The 16,535-nt window shown below is 38.8% G+C and overlaps 1 protein-coding gene across 2 annotated transcripts in view; it reads right to left on the reverse strand.

The window, feature by feature from the left end:
- GCA (grancalcin) overlaps nucleotides 1-16,535 on the reverse strand; it is a 33,790-nt gene that overhangs the window by 12,361 nt on the left and 4,894 nt on the right. For both annotated transcript variants that reach the window (XM_007523770.3, XM_060177805.1), the window contains exon 3: nucleotides 5,937-6,006. In XM_007523770.3, the coding sequence (XP_007523832.1) occupies nucleotides 5,937-6,006 (70 nt within the window). The remainder of the gene's footprint in view (nucleotides 1-5,936; nucleotides 6,007-16,535) is intronic.

Consider the following 16,535-nt stretch of genomic DNA (forward strand, 5'->3'; position numbering starts at 1 on the left):
CATCATGACCAAGTGGGATTCATCCCAGGAATGCAAGGCTGGTTCTACATCCGTAAGTCAAACAATGTCATTCACCACTTCAATAAAAGCAAAGCCAAAAACCACATGAATATCTCAATAGATGCAGAGAAAGCCTTTGACAAAATCCAACACACATTCATGCTCAAAACTCTACAAAAATTGGGAACAGATGGGAAATTCCTCAAGATAATGGAGTCTATATATAGCAAACCTACAGCCAACACCATACTCAATGGACAGAGGCTGAAAGCATTCCCCCTCAGAATGGGGACTAGACAGGGCTGTCCACTGTCACCGTTACTCTTCAACATAGCATTGGAAGTTCTTGCCATAGCAATCAGGCAAGAGAAAGAAATGAAAGGAATACAGATTGGAAGGGAAGAAGTCAAGCTCTCACTATTTGCAGATGATATGATAGTATACATAGAAAGACCTAAAGAATCCAGCAGAAAACTACTGGAAGTTATTAGGCAATATAGCAAGGTATCAGGCTACAAAATCAATGTACAAAAATCAGTGGCATTTCTTTATGCAAAAACTAAATCTGAAGAAGAAGACACCCAGAAATCACTCCCATTTACTGTCTCAGCAAAATCAATCAAATACCTAGGAATAAAGTTGACCAAAGAAGTGAAAGACTTGTATGCTGAAAACTATGAGTCGCTACTCAAGGAAATAGAAACTGATACCAAGAAATGGAAAGATATCCCATGCTCATGGATTGGAAGAATATCATCAAAATGAATATTCTCCCCAGAGCCATATACAAGTTTAATGCAATACCCATCAAAGTTCCACCAAGCTTCTTTAAGAGAATAGAACAAACACTACAATCATTTATCTGGAACCTGAAAACACCTAGAATTGCCAAAACCATCTTGAGGAAAAGAAACAGAAATGGAGGCATCACACTCCCAGACCTTAAACTATATTATAAAGCCATCATCATCAAAACAGCAAGGTACTGGAACAAAAACAGGCACACAGACCAGTGGAACAGAATTGAAAGCCCAGAAGTAAATCCCAACACCTATGGGCATCTAATCTTTGATAAGGGGGCCCAAAGGATTAAATGGAAAAAGGAGGCTCTCTTCAATAAGTGGTGCTGGGAAAACTGGGTTGAAACATGCAGAAGAATGAAATTGAACCACTTTATCTCACCAGAAACAAAAATCAACTCCAAATGGATCAAAGACCTAGATGTCAGACCAGAAACAATCAAATACTTAGAAGAAAACATTGGTAAAACACTTTCCCACATACACCTCAAGGACATCTTCGATGAATCAAACCCAATTGCAAAGAAGACTAAAGCAGAAACAAACCAATGGAACTACATCAAATTGAAAAGCTTCTGCACATCCAAGGAAACTATTAAACAAACAGAGAGACCCCTCACTGAATGGGAGAAGATCTTCACATACCAGACATCAGACAAGAAACTAATCACCAAAATATATAAAGAGCTCAGCAAACTTAGCACCAAAAAAGCAAATGACCCCATCAAAAAATGGGCAGAGGATATGAACAAAACATTCACCTCAGAGGAGATTCAAAAGGCTAAAAAACATATGAAAAACTGCTCTAGGTCACTGAATGTCAGAAAAATGCAAATTAAGACAACACTAAGATACCACCTCACTCCTGTAAGAATGGCATACATCAAAAAGGACAGCAGCAACAAATGCTGGAGAGGATGAGGGGACAGAGGAACCCTTTTACATTGCTGGTTGGAATGTAAATTGGTACAGCCTCTGTGGAGAGCAGTCTGGAAAACTCTCAGAAGGCTAGACATGGACCTTCCATATGATCGAGTAATTCCTCTCCTGGGGTTATACCCCAAGGACTTCATAACACCCAACCAAAAAGAGGTGTGCACTCCTATGTTCATAGCAGCACAATTCATAATAGCTAAAACCTGGAAGAAACCCAGGTGCCCAACAACAGATGAGTGGCTGAGAAAGCTGTGATATATATACACAATGGAATACTATGCAGCTATCAAAAACAATGAACCCACCTTCTCTGACCCTTCTTGGACACAGCTTAAGGAATTATGTTAAGTGAACTAAGAAAGATAAAGATGAGTATGGGATGATCCCACTCATCAACAGAAGTTGAATAAGAAGATCTGAATGGGAAACTAAAAGCAGGACCTGATCAAATTGTAAGTAGGGCACCAAAGTAAAAACCCAGTGGTGAGGGGTAGACATGCAGCTTCCTGGGCCAGTGGGTGGTGGGAGTGGGTGGGAGGGATGGGTCACAGTCTTTTGGTGGTGGGAATGGTGTTTATGTACACTCCTAGCAAAATGTAGACATACAAATCAGTAGTTAATTAATATGAGAGGGGGAAAATCAGTTGTACGTCTCAAAGTTTCTCAAAACACAAACTGAATCTTTTTAATATATAGGCTGTATATTTGATATGCGGACTCTCTCAAAAGCCTAGACCAAGTAGATTAGTAGCATCCAACAGCACAGCTATATACAAGATACTGGATACTGTACCGCAAACCATAACAAAAGGACTTTTCAAAGTTAACCCAATTACCAAATAATGTGATGATAACATTAACTATCAATTGTCTTTTTGAACCCTAAGACAGCAGGAACCTCACATCTCCACTATAGAGACCCTACTTCCCCCAGTCCTGGAACCCTTGGATAGGGCCCACTTTCCCGTATGCGTCTCCCAATCCAAACCAAATAATATTGCATCCGCTGATCACAACCTAACCAATGCAACAATTGCCACCTCAACATGCTTCACCTCAGATTGTGTCCAGAGACTTCACGTGTGGAATGACAACCCTTCAGCTTCATTACTCGGGTGAGACCTTTCCTTTTATAGTACACTCTAATTTCATCTCAGGTAGTTCAATTTCTAACAAAGTCCCATAACCTAGATATACACCAGTTTCTGTGAGAGAGAGCTTATGTTCACACGTATCTATAAACGACTGCAAAATATATACCTGAAAGCAGAAGTTCACTAGAGTTTGCAGTGAGTACCTCCCTAACACTTCCGCTCCACTATTCCAAGCTTGGGATCCATGATTGCTCAACAAATTGTTTGGCTTCGTATGTTAACTTATGTTTGGCTTCGTATGTTAACATATGTTTCGTATGTTTTCAATCACCAGGTTCCAGATACCACCAGGATGCTGGCCAGGCTTCCCTGGATTGAAGACCCCACCAATGTGTCCTGGAGCTCAGCTTCCCCAGAGACACACCTTACTAGGGAAAGAGAGAGGCAGACTGGGAGTATGGACCGACCAGTCAACGCCCATGTTCAGTGGGGAAGCAATTACAGAAGCCAGACCTTCTACCTTCTGCAACCCTCAATGACCCTGGGTCCATGCTCCCAGAGGGCTAGAGAATGGGAAAGCTATCATGGGAGGAGGTGGGTTATGGAGATTGGGTGGTGGGAATTGTGTGGGTTTGTACCCCTCCTACCTTATGTTTTTGTTCATTAATCCTTTCTTAAATAAAAAATTTTTAAAAAAGAAATAATATATTTCTGTAAATAGAACTGAGAACTCACTAAGTATTACTTAATTTCCCTAATCCACGTAAACAGTAATTACAACATTCAACTAGTGTGCTGAATTACTTAAGACTATACATATGCAATCTTGTTCTATAAAAAATATTTGTGCCAATATAGTTCAGATAACTTACAACGTTATTTTTAGTCACTCCTTAAAACTATTAAATATAATTATGTAAAATAGTTCATGAGGATAGCACACTGCCTTACCATGTGAGAGAAGCTGGATAGACCCTGCCCCCTGACCCCACCCCTACCCCCACCCTCACCCCCACCGCCACCCCAGTATTGAAGGAAACTTCAGTGCTGTGGCCTTCACCTCTCCCCCAACCTGTTTGTGTTTTTGTATGCCTGCCTGTTTATATCACTCTTTCTATCTGAAAAAGGTTAGCCTAGCAATGACCAGAAAAATAAATTAATTAATTAATTAAATGAAAATAAAATGTTTAAATTCTATTTTACTTAATTTGAGATTTTATTTTCATCTTATTTAAAAATTTATGAAAGGTAAAAGTTATTACGCTCAAGCAAAGGTTACCAAGACATAAGCTCCTAGGAACATACCTAAAATAGACTTCCTAGCTCCCTTTTACCCTAAAGTCCCTATTTATCTCTGCTCTGTTTCTTCTTTATGGTTCTTGTTTATTAAACTTTTGCGCTGCTTTCCACCTTACTGCCTTTCAGCCATATCCAGCCGCTACTATAATTCCATCCTGACTTCCCTGGACAGATGACCTCATCAGTGCTCCCTGGAACCTCACCTCTTCAGAGCTCTACTCCACTAGGAAAAGACATAAACAGGCTGATGACCTGTCAATGCCCATGTCCAGCAGAGAAAAAAATTACAGAAGCCAGAACTCTCACCTTATGTAGCACCAATAGAATCTTGGTCCAGATTCCCAAAGGGGTAAACAATAGGGAAATAAACCAGAGGGTTCTATACCAACATTCCACCAAGCCCTGAAACATTTAATACCAGGAATCTTGTGCTTATACCATCAATGAAAGGAAAGCAAATCAAGAAACACCAGAGGAAGCCAGGTACTGTTGTGCTTATCTGAGAGAGAAGAGGAAAAAAGGAAAGATACTTGGAAGTAGTAACAGGCATAGGGGTGAACTATAAAGAAAGTGAAAGCAAGACCATTAAAAAATATATAGAAAAATAGATAGATAGATAGATAAATAGATAGATAGATAGATAGATAGATAGATAGATAGATAGATAGATAGATAGATACTTATAGAATCAGCCCATGTTGGTGACCGTGGGAGACCTACTGCAGTTTCCAATGGAGGAGATAAGACACAGAACTTTGGCGGTGGCAAGTGTATGAAATTATACCCCTTATTATCTTACAATCTTGTAAATCAATTTTAAATCACTAATAAAAATAAAGAAAAGAAAAAAAAACAATAAAATGGGAAAATTAATCCTAAATTTAAATAAAGCCCAGTTAGGCAGTGTTTAGATGGATATGATAAAGCAATTACTGACTAGTCACAAAAGGAAATCATTATATACTTGATTATGAAGATGGAAAATATCCCTGTGTGAACATAGGGAGAGAGGTTGATGTGAGAATAAAATAATTAAATCTTCATTTTCCATATATGGATATGAACTGCTAATTATCTAAATTGAAAATTAGTAATAATGAAATGAAAGCAAGTAATTTTGAAATTTAGAGGCAAAATTGTAAAGAATCAGTTTAGAAATCTGAGATTTCCTCTACAAGTGATTAATGTTAGCAAAACAGAAATTCAGGGTAAACAGCTATTTTCATAACAAATTTCTAGGAATTACTTCATTCTCTAAACTAAATGTATATATAATATGCATATCTATAATAAAAGATACCTGTATTATTTATACATGCATAGTATTTCCCAGTTTTCCACATAACAGTACAACCCCTACAAGGTTCTGCCAACATGTTCCAGGACCTGAACCCTCCCCCCTCCAACCCCACATTTATATCTTTTTAACAAACTAAAATTTCATTTAGGTCTATAGCCGTACCACCTTGAACACACCTGATATCATTTAAAATTTCATTTGTTATCTTCTCCAATTTTTTAATAGTATAGAAAATAAGTGGCACACTTGGTTGAGCACATATGTTACAGTGCGCAAGGACCTGGGTTAAGCCCCCAGTCCCCACCTGCAGGAGGAAAGCTTCAAGAGTGGTGAAGCAGGGCTGCAGGTGTCTCTCTTTCCCTCACTATCTCCCCCTTTCCTCTTGATTTCTGGCTATCTCTATCCAATAAATAAAGATTAAAAATTTAAAAAAAAACTGGTCTTTCCAAGTACAATATTTTCATTTAAAAAAAAATAACAAAACAGAGTAAAAAAATAAGATCTCACGAGAATAAGTTCCACTAATTCCAGATTCAGTCAGACATCTCTGAAGTTCTTCAGCATCCACTTCAAGATCCTATTAAAAATAATAACTAGATTTAATATGTTGCTTTATAAATACATGTTAAAATGTTACTGGGTCTTCTGAGCCAATCAATAAATGCACATATTTCAAAACCCTCTTATCTACTACATGGTTATATATTGACAACGAGGGCTTAGTACACGGCATCATATAACAAGAATATTTTTTCATAATTGAATCATAAACTATTAGTTTTAGGTACAAAAATGTAACTTATTTTCTATACTATTAAAAAATTGGAGAATCTGTTTTATAATCACTCAAAATAAAATCTTTTGAGAATCACTGTCTTTCTACTAAAATGATTAAAAATAGGTCTGAAATGTATTCAGAATAGTCTTGACAAGTTCCAGTTATACACATTTTCTATGGGAAAGCATTTCCAAAGAATAATAAAGCTGCAACTGGAAGGAGAGAAGGTCTTTCCTGCTTCCTCTCTCTGCCCTTTTACCTGGAGAAATTTTATTAGAGTCCAGCATGTGGCTGTTATTCTTTTGAATACTGCTTATTCTTGTTTAAAACTAGTATGTGAAGTAAGCTATATTTTAAACAAACATGAAGTCACAACATAAATTAAACATTAAGCATTCTGATTAAGCATTTCATATTATTTGCTTTTAAAAAACACAGACTTTATTTATTTCATTTTATGAGGGAGGAAGAGAGACCAGAGACTACTTTGCCATATGTGGTACTAAGCCATCAAAGCTAGAGCCCAACTATGTTAGTCCAGTACTCTACCCACAGCATAACACTCCCAGCCACCTTCTCCTATTTTTCTACATACACAGTAGTTTATTGGAGTCATTATATACATTGTCACAAGTGAGAAACAATAACTCAGAGATCAAATGTAAAACATGTACTTCATAACAAAAGAAACAAAACATTTTACCAACTATAGTCAAAATGCACATAATATAAACATTCCTGAAATTTTAAGAGAAACTTTCAGAAGATGGTTGCATGAAGACAGCACCTAGGCTGGCTCTCTTCAAGAAATCCCTTCAGATCCTGGCATCTCTGAATGGAAGCAGGTAGTTCTAGTCTAGTAGGAGAGAAACTACAAATGAGAGGACAAAAAGAAACCATGGTGGAAAATTATAAACCATTTATTCACTGACAAAAAAAAGTGCAGAAAAGGACAAAAGCTAGCCTAGCAAAGAGTCTCCTACTGAACCCCCTACCACACCCCACAGCTCAGAGGCTGCTTATTTGAGAAGCAGGAGCAAGCAGTCAGAACACCTGTGGAGAGAAAACCCTCTGGATAGTTTCCACAACTGATCTTCCCAGAGAGTGCATCTTTTGTCAGAACACAGGATGTTAAAGAGGTAGATAGACTAGATCTATTGAACATTTTCAGAGTCCTTCACCACAAAAAAAGTGGAATACACATTCTTTTTGAGTCTACATGGGACATTCTCAAGGACAGACCATATGTTAGGGCACAAGACAGTGTCAAACAATTCAACAGCATTGAAATTATCCCAAGCACCTATCTTCTTTTTTTATTTATTTATTTAAGAAAGGATAAATTAATAAAACCATAGGGTAGGAGGGGTACAACTCCACACAATTCCCACCACCAAGTCTCCATATCCCATCCTCTCCCCAATAGCTTTCCCATTCTCTATCCCTCTGGGAGCATGGACGCAGGGCCATTGTGGGTTGCAGAAGGTGGGAGGTCTGGCTTCTGTAATTGCTTCCCCGCTGAACATGGGCATTGACTGGTCGGTCCATACTCCCAGTCTGCCTCTCTCTTTCCCTAGTAGGGTGGGTCTCTGGGGAAGCTCCAGGACACATTGGTGGGATCTTCAGTCCAGGGAAGCCTGACCGGCAACCTGATGGCATCTAGAACCTGGTGGCTAAAAAGAGAGTTAACATACAAAGCCAAACAAATTGTTGAGCAATCATGGACCGAAAGGTTGGAATAGTGGAGAGGAAGAAGCACCTATCTTCTTAAACCACAGTAAAATTAAGCTAACACTTAATAACAAAGAAATTTAGTAAAAGTCCCAAAATATGGAAATGCAACAGTACACTACTGAACAACAACTGGGTCAAAGAAATTAATGAAAAAATCAAAATGCTCATAGAATCAAATGAAAAGGGCCACATGAGTCTACGGCCATACCACCCTGAACACGCCCGATCTCGTCTGATCTCGGAAAAGGGCCACATGAGATAGCAAAATACTTGAGACAAGGCAGTATTAAGAGGAAAATTTATAGCCATACAAGCACATATTAGAAAGTAAGAAAAAGGTTAAATAAACAACCTGACTATATACCTCAAGGACTTAGAAGAAGAAAAACAAAGGAACCCTACAGCAAACAGAAATAAAATAGTTAAAACCAGAGCAGAAATAACATAAAAAATAAAAAGAATCATACAAAGATCAATGAAGCGAAATGTTGGATCTTCAAAATAGTAAACAAAATTGACAAGCCTTAAGCAAAGTAATAAAAAGGGGGGGGTGGAGATGGGGGAGACTCATATTAACAGGACTGTAAAAAAAAGAGAGAGTATATCACAGTAGACACCACAGAAATCCAAAGTATGATGTGAAGTTTCTTTCATTTTTAAATTTTTGTATATATATTTATTTTCCCTTTTGTTTCCCTTGTTTTTCATTGTTGTGGTAGTTATTATTGTTGTTATTGATGTCGTCATGTCATTAGGACAGAGAGAAATGGAGAGAGGAGGAGGAGGAGAAGGGAAGACAGACAGGAGAGAAAGACACCTGCAGACCTGCTTCACTGCCTGTGAAGCGAACCGGAGGCTCAAACCAAAATCCTTATGCTGGTCCTTGCGCAGGTCCTTATGCTTTGCACCACTGCGTTTAACCCACTATGCTACCGCCCGACTCACTTTCATGTGAAGTTTCTATATGCTGCCAAGTTAGAGAACCTGGCAGAAATGGAAGATGTTGGGAACATGTGTAAGCCTGATAGAGCTTAGGGAGAACCACCCCCATCTTTGGATGGAGGTCTGAGAAGATAATCTCTTGGTAAGTCTCTCTCAACCGAGGTGAGCATAAGGGGGGAAACTCAGACTTGGTTCTTTCCTTCTTGACTCTCAGGCCCATAGATACCACAGTACTTCCCTCCATTAACTGCAGGCCACATGGCCGCAGATTCACTCATTCAAAGTCACCTTCTGATCACAGAAGAACACACCTTATCACACACTTCATCACACACCTCAGACCCCAGACAATAGAAATTCCAAACTATATGGCCTTTTGATATTCATCTTCTTTCTGTCTCACCGTACGGGTTTAACCCCTATGCTTCTCTCAAATACCTTTGGATAATTAAGTTGCTTGTGTCATGGAAAATAACTGTTTTGTATCTCATCAATTCCTGTCTTACCAGCCCCCTACCTTGGGGGCATGCTGACTGTTAAGAAACCTGTAATTTCTGTCATATTTCAACAATAATTACCTCCACTGCTTTTCTATTTAACTCATGTCAATTTTGCTAATAAACGGACTCTAGGATTCTGGGACTCAAGGACTCAGATTCTAGATTCACGCTAAGAGTCCCCTGGTGTCTTTTACTTCATGTCACCCCTGTCGTGAGCGAGAAAGAACCAGTCCGTTACCTTTCCCCTGGAGGACACCCTGCCGGAGAAGGAGAGAGACACCCCGAAAGGAAGAGTTCTAAGAAACATATAACCTTCCAAAACTGAACCAAGAGGAACTAGAAAACATGAACAGGCCAATCTCAGCCAGACAAATTTAAACAGTTATCAAGAACCTTCCAAATAATAAAATTCCAGGACCTGATGGTTTTATGTTGGTATGTTTCATATTGATTTGGTCTCCTTCCCCCCACCTCTGGGAGAAATTGGTTTGGCCCTTGCTAGTTTCGAGGTGCCCTTCTCCCCACCCCCTGGACCCCTACAGAGTTAGAGAGTTCTTGGCACGGCGGCGTGAAGAGATGGAGGACAGAACTGTGTGGTGATTAGTTTAAGGGTCTCTCTCTGCCGCCAGAGCAGAAAGACAGAAGAGCACATGTTTGCCCGCTCGTGAATAAAGCTTCTCTGCCCAGCCATGTGTCTCTGGTTGTCTCTGTCTGCCACTGCGAAGCTAGCCCGGCCTGCTGGAGCCCCCGAACATTAACAACAGTTTTATAAATGAATTCTAAAAAACTTTCAAAGAAGAGTTAATACCTATATTATGAAGCTCTTCCAAAAGATTGAATACTGGCACTGAAATTAAATTGTTAAAGCATTTCTAAAATAACTTTTTTTTCAAATATGTTACTTACATTAAACCAAATAGTAGAGAATCTATTGGTTCTGTCATTATCTAAGATGTAGGGTTTTGTTGTTGTTGTTTTGTTTTGCTTTTGCCTCCAGGGTTATCGCTGGGGCTTTCTGCTTACACTACAAATACACTGCTCCTGGTGGGTTTTTTTTTTTTTCCATTTTTATTGGATAGGACAGAGAGAAATTGAGAGGGGAGGGGGAGGATGAGAGGGGAAGAGAAAGATAAGGCACCTGAACACTTGTAAAGCGACCACCCTGAAGACAGGGAGCTGGGACCTGGGAGCTGGAACCAGGATCCTTGTGTGGGTCCTTGCATTTAACCCAGTGTGTCACGGCCTGACTCCCAGATGTAGTTATGCGTAGATAGTATTAAATGGCATAAGTCATAGTGAGGTCAAATATGGTCAAATATCACCTCACGGGAGTGCCAGCAGTATGGTAAATTCTAACTGTAGGATTTTGAAAGTAAACCAACTTCCCAAGTACCTTAGTTATAATAATAATTATCTCTTGCTGTCTTAAACTCTAACACTGCAAGGAACCTTCCATATTCTCTTCAAAATCTATATTTCTTAATGTCTCTCCTCTTGATCTCTTACCTGCCTCTGATGACCTCAACTAAATGAGTGCAACCAGTGCCACCATGCCATGTTACACTGCCACTGCCTCCTTGATTCAGATTGTATCCAGAGATGGCAAGCCTGAGATGTTAGCCTTCCAAATCCAATAATCTAGTGAGACCTTTCCTAACACATGGCAATACCTAGTTCCGTTCAAATGGTGTATTCTCTACCAAAGTTACAGACCCTAGATATAGGCTAGGGTCTTGAGTACTGGGTATATGTATACATGTATCCATAAATTAGGGGCAACTATATATCTCAAAGTAAAAGTGCTTAATAGTCCTATGTGATTAGACTTAGACCTAGTAAGATCAGCAGACAAGTAGAAAGGTCTACAGAAGGCACTATTTATTGCTAATCAAATATTTACTTCTTAGGCCTAAACACCCCCCTTTCCTACCCCCTACTTCACTTCCCTCAAACACTCTATCTACTAAACTAACTGCACAAAAGAAAGTTAGATGTATCTCTATTGTAATAATAATAATTACAAAAAAACACTAGAGGGGCATGGATTGGTGTGGGCTTAACAAAGATCAAAGATTTATTACATGGAAATGCAGCACTAGAGAATGATATATTTTAGGTACAGCAAAATAAGCAGTGGTAAGAATAGGCCCAGCCCCTGAGATAAGTTCATTATCAAAGTTCAGCTTCACTTGTACAAGTTCAGGGAGAAGAAGCCACAGTGGGCCAGAGTATGTAGGAAAGCAAGGATCCTGGAGAGTGGAGTGCTGGAATAGACAGTGACTTCCACCTGGCACATGCTTAAATTCAATTCTGACATCAGCCTAATATCATCCATATGCTAATTATGTTCCTTAGCCATATGCTAATCAAGTCCCAAAGTCGTAATCACAGGCTGTATCACAACATATCTCCTAGTTTCTTCTGATAGCATCAGCATTATTGTCACTCCTCAATAATCTTTAAAAAAAAATGTATACAACTGACCAAAAGATATACAGACAAAAATATATTAATCAACTAAAGGACAATTATTGTCTCTATGACAACTTTTATTAGAATCATCAAACAAGTAAATGCAGTCAAACTTAAGGTTAACTTAGACTACACTAAAACCCTAGGTATATTTTCTCCCTAGCTTGAGGCCAGACCCTATAAACCTATAATACCAGTTTGAACACAAAAAACAATGATACTGAATGCTTTAACAAGTGGCAGAAAGTCTGAGGTTGTCAAATAAAGAAGAGACTACAAAAACTGGATAAGGGCAAGAAACTGGCTCAGTCAATGATGGCCTTTTTGGTCCATTCCAGGCCAACACATCATCTAGGGTCCTAGTCAGGGAATCCTTGGATTTCCCTATAGACAATATGGACCAAGACCTCTCACATATCCCTCTCTCCACCATCACTGATCACTTCCATCAGGAATGTCATCATAACCTCTTGTGGGTCTCTCAAAGACCTCACCTTCTTTATAAGGTAGCAAGGTAGGGACTGCCCCACTTTCCTTAAGGAATTTGTGTCATCCTACACCATAAAGACTGGCTGAAATGACCGCAGCCTAGAATATTCCCCAGTTGTGAACATAGACTGTGAACTCAAACTGACAGGGTTACACAGGCTCCTGTGCTAACTGTGAATATATATGGACCCTGGATGAGATAGATGGGGCAAACAGTTATTGTATTTATATACTTCAAGTTTAGGATACTCTCTGCCCTAACCAAGCTTTCTAGCTCTATTCTCAATTCTAACACATCTTCCTAGACAATATTTTTAGTCCACCTACATATTATCTAGCAATTTTATGCAAATATATATATTTATAATAATAATAATATATACATTAAAGTCATGGGCTATTTAAAACATACCTAAATTGGACTTCATAGTTTCTTTCCACCCCAGGGTCTCTATTCTTATCTATTTTATTCCTACCTTATGGTGCCTGTTTACTGAACACTTTGTTCTGCTTTATATCTTACTACCTTTTAGCCAGCAAGTTGCAGATGCTACTATTATTCCATGCTGACTTCCCAGGGAAGAAGACGTCACCAAAATGTGTCCTAAAATCTCACCTCTCCAGAGCCCTACCCCAATAGAGAAAAACAGAAACAGGCTGGGTGTATTAATTGACCTACCAATGTCCCATGTCCAGTGGAGAATCAATCACAGAAGCCAGAACTCCTGCCTTCTGTACTCCAAAAATATTTTTGGTCCATACTCCCAGAGAAGGATAAATGTTAGAGGAAGATAAGCAGAGGACTTTAAACTCCAACTCCATCAGGATTCAGAGAGAGAAGAGGAAAAAATGGACATTTGGAAGGAACAATAGGTGTAGGTATGACTTAGGAAGAGAAGGTAGGGCAAAAAAAAAAAAAAAGGCAAAATATATGTGAATACAGACAGGTAATTATAGAAATAATAATCAACCCATATCTTTGACCTTGGGAGAACTACTGTAGTTTTTAATGGCGGGAATAGGGACACAGAACTCTGGTGATGGTAATGGTGTGGTATTATACTCTTGCTACCTCATGATTTTGTAAATCAATATTAAGTCACTAATAAAATTTAAAAAGAAGAAACTAAATATAAAAATATAGATAGTTATAGAAATAATGGTCAACCCATATCTCTGATCTTGGAAGAACTAAGTTTCCATGGAGGGAAAGGGGACACAGAGCTCTGTTTGAGAAATAAATGTCTTCAATGGTCAAGGAGACAGGACTTCCACGGCTTAGGTCCAGAGGACACAGGCTTTATACAATAACACTAAATGACAGAGCTGGGCAGTCCTATGTTTGCTCATACTCTCTCTCTCATAAAAAATAAATAAATCTTTTGAAAAAATTAAAATTTTAACTGATGGTCGTGATCAACTAGATAATCCCTGAACTAAATTATATGGCATTTGTGGTAGGAATGCAAACTTTATAATTAGTAATAACTTTACTGATTAACTGAAGTAGACGATCAACAACAACAACAAAAGAAGTAGCCTTTGGTGAATGATAAATGATGAGCAGAGCAACAAAATATTGAGTTCTGTGTAGAAAAGTGAAAGCAATATGCACACTACAATTAAACTGTATTATCAAAGCGCATGTATATATACATGTGAGTGTATGTGTACTTATATGTTAGTAAAGGTACAAATCAGCATTTCCAAGTCAACTGAATATTCAATCACTGCTATTCAGAAAGCATCACACTCTAAACACTGAAGATACAGTGCCCATGGAGGTGCCACAGGGGTAGAGTGTTGAACATGGATGTATATGGCCCTCAGTCTGACTCCTGCCACAGCATATTTACTGTGACACTCTAGTTTTTATCAAATGAGTATGTAAACCTTACGAAAGGAAGGAAGGAAGGAAGGAAGGAAGGAAGGAAGGAAGGAAGGAAGGAAGGAAAGAAGGAAGAAAGGAAGGAAGGAAGGAAGAGAAAAGAACACAGTAGAGATAGCTGACCTTATAAAACACTCGCCTTACCAATGTCCAAGGCCCAGGATTGAGCCCTGGCACAAAGCATGGGTGTATTACAGCACTGGATAGAGCGTAAGTGCTGTGGGATCGCTGTCTCTGACTCAGCAACAAAAGAAAAATTTTAAAAGGGGCTGGGTGGTGATGCACCTGGTGGCACGCACATGTTATCTCATAATTATAAAGACTTGGGTTCAAGCCCTCGGTCCCCACATGCAAGAGAAAAGTTTCACAAATAGTGAAGCAGTAGTGTTGCAGGTATCTATCTCTCTCCCTTTCTGTCACTCCCTTCCTCTAGATTTCTGGATGTCTCCACCCAATAAATAAATAAATAAAGATAATTAAAAACAGAAATTTAAAAAAAATATATAGTTGCATGACCAAGAGGTGGCACACGTGGTTAAGCTCATATGTTACAGTGCTCAAGGAGCCAGGTTCATAGCCCTGGTCCCCAGCTGCAGGGAGGAAGCTACACGAGTGGTGAAGGAGGGATACAGGTGTCTCTCTGTCTCTCTCACTAGCTCCCCTTTCCTCTCAATTTCTGACTACTACTATCCAATAAATAAATAAAGACAATTTAAAATTTTTTTAAAAAGAATATAGTCACAGTGGTAATTTCAGGAAATCATTCTAGGACTAATATGTATAAATCGGATACTATTATGTGATCCTTTAAAAGTAGGCAAATATTAATACTAAAAATGAGATAGTTTATACATCCATTCAAAATATTAATTGAGGGGGACCGGGTGGTGGCACACTGGGTTAAGTGCACATAATCAGAAGCATAAGGACCCGAAAGAATACAGGCTCCCCAACTGCAGGGGGGTAGCCTCAGAAGCATTGAAGCATGTTTGCAGGTGTCTATCTTCTTCCCCCTCAATTTCTCTGTCCTATCCAAAAGAACGAAAAAATGACCACCGGATCAGTGGATTCGTAATGTAGACACCAAGCCCCAGTGATAACTCTGGAGGTAATAAATAAATATTTAAATATTTTTAAAAGTTGTTGAGTAGTGAGTATTTCCCTGTGCCTTTTTTTTTTTTTTTTTTTTTTTTGCCTTCAGTGTTAACTGCCTGCATTGCAAACCCATTGCTCCTGTGGCCAATTTTTCCTTTATTTATTTTTCTTTTTATTTTCTTCTAATTTTTTTATTATTATTCATTAGGACAGAGAGAAATGGAGAGGGGAGGGAAAGATAGAGGGGGAGTGAGAAAGACACCTGCAGACCTGTTTCATCACTAGTGAAGTATCCCTGATGCAGGTAGAGAGAGAGGGCGACAACCAGGATGCTGGCGCTGGTCTTTGCACATAGTCTGTGTGTGTTTAACTCCACATGCCAACGCCCCGCCCCTCCCAGTACTTTTTGGTAAAAGAAAATATACAAAGGCTGTGCCTTAAGGATTTTAATTATCAAGAAAGCACAAGACTATGGAGTTTTGACAGTATTCAATAATACAAATATAGCATTATGATGTGCATAATTGTAATGGTGAAATGTTTCAGACATCAAATTAAAAACATCTCTAAATATGTATGTTAAGTTCATATGTTTTACATTGTAAATTTATAAAATGAATGTATTGCATAGTAAGTTACTTACAGTAAACTTACAGTATACTGCTTGAGAGCTCTTTGCAGATAATTCCCCATTTGCAGGGGGAAAGCTTTGAAGCAGGGCTGCAGGCACCTTTTTGTCTCTCTCCCACCCTATCTTCCTCTCCCCTCTTGATTTCTGGCTGTGTCTATCTAATAAATAAATTTTTAAAATTAAAAAAAAACAGAATTCTGTAATATAACAATTAGAATTGCATTTAGCTACAGACACTAGAAATTGCTACTAAAGAAAATTAAAATACTGTTTTATTATTTTACACAAGTCTGCTGGCAGACAGAACAGTATAGAAATTACATCAATCTCTTCACACTTTCCCACATTCCTCACCCATATACCTTAAGCTTGTTGCCTGAATATTGCGAGATGGCTCCTATACCTCCATACCTCAAATTACCCTTCCAGAAAGGAAGAATAAAGGCTTATTTTTCAAGGCTTTTTCTCCTCTAAAAAACTAAAGCACTGGGGGCTGGGCAGTAGTGCAATGGGTTATGTGCACCTGGAGCAAAGCGCAAGGATCCTGGTTCGAGCCCCCCAGCTCCCCAACTGCAGG

The sequence above is a fragment of the Erinaceus europaeus genome, chromosome 18 (assembly GCF_950295315.1).
Source record: "Erinaceus europaeus chromosome 18, mEriEur2.1, whole genome shotgun sequence".
Taxonomy (NCBI): domain Eukaryota; kingdom Metazoa; phylum Chordata; class Mammalia; order Eulipotyphla; family Erinaceidae; genus Erinaceus; species Erinaceus europaeus.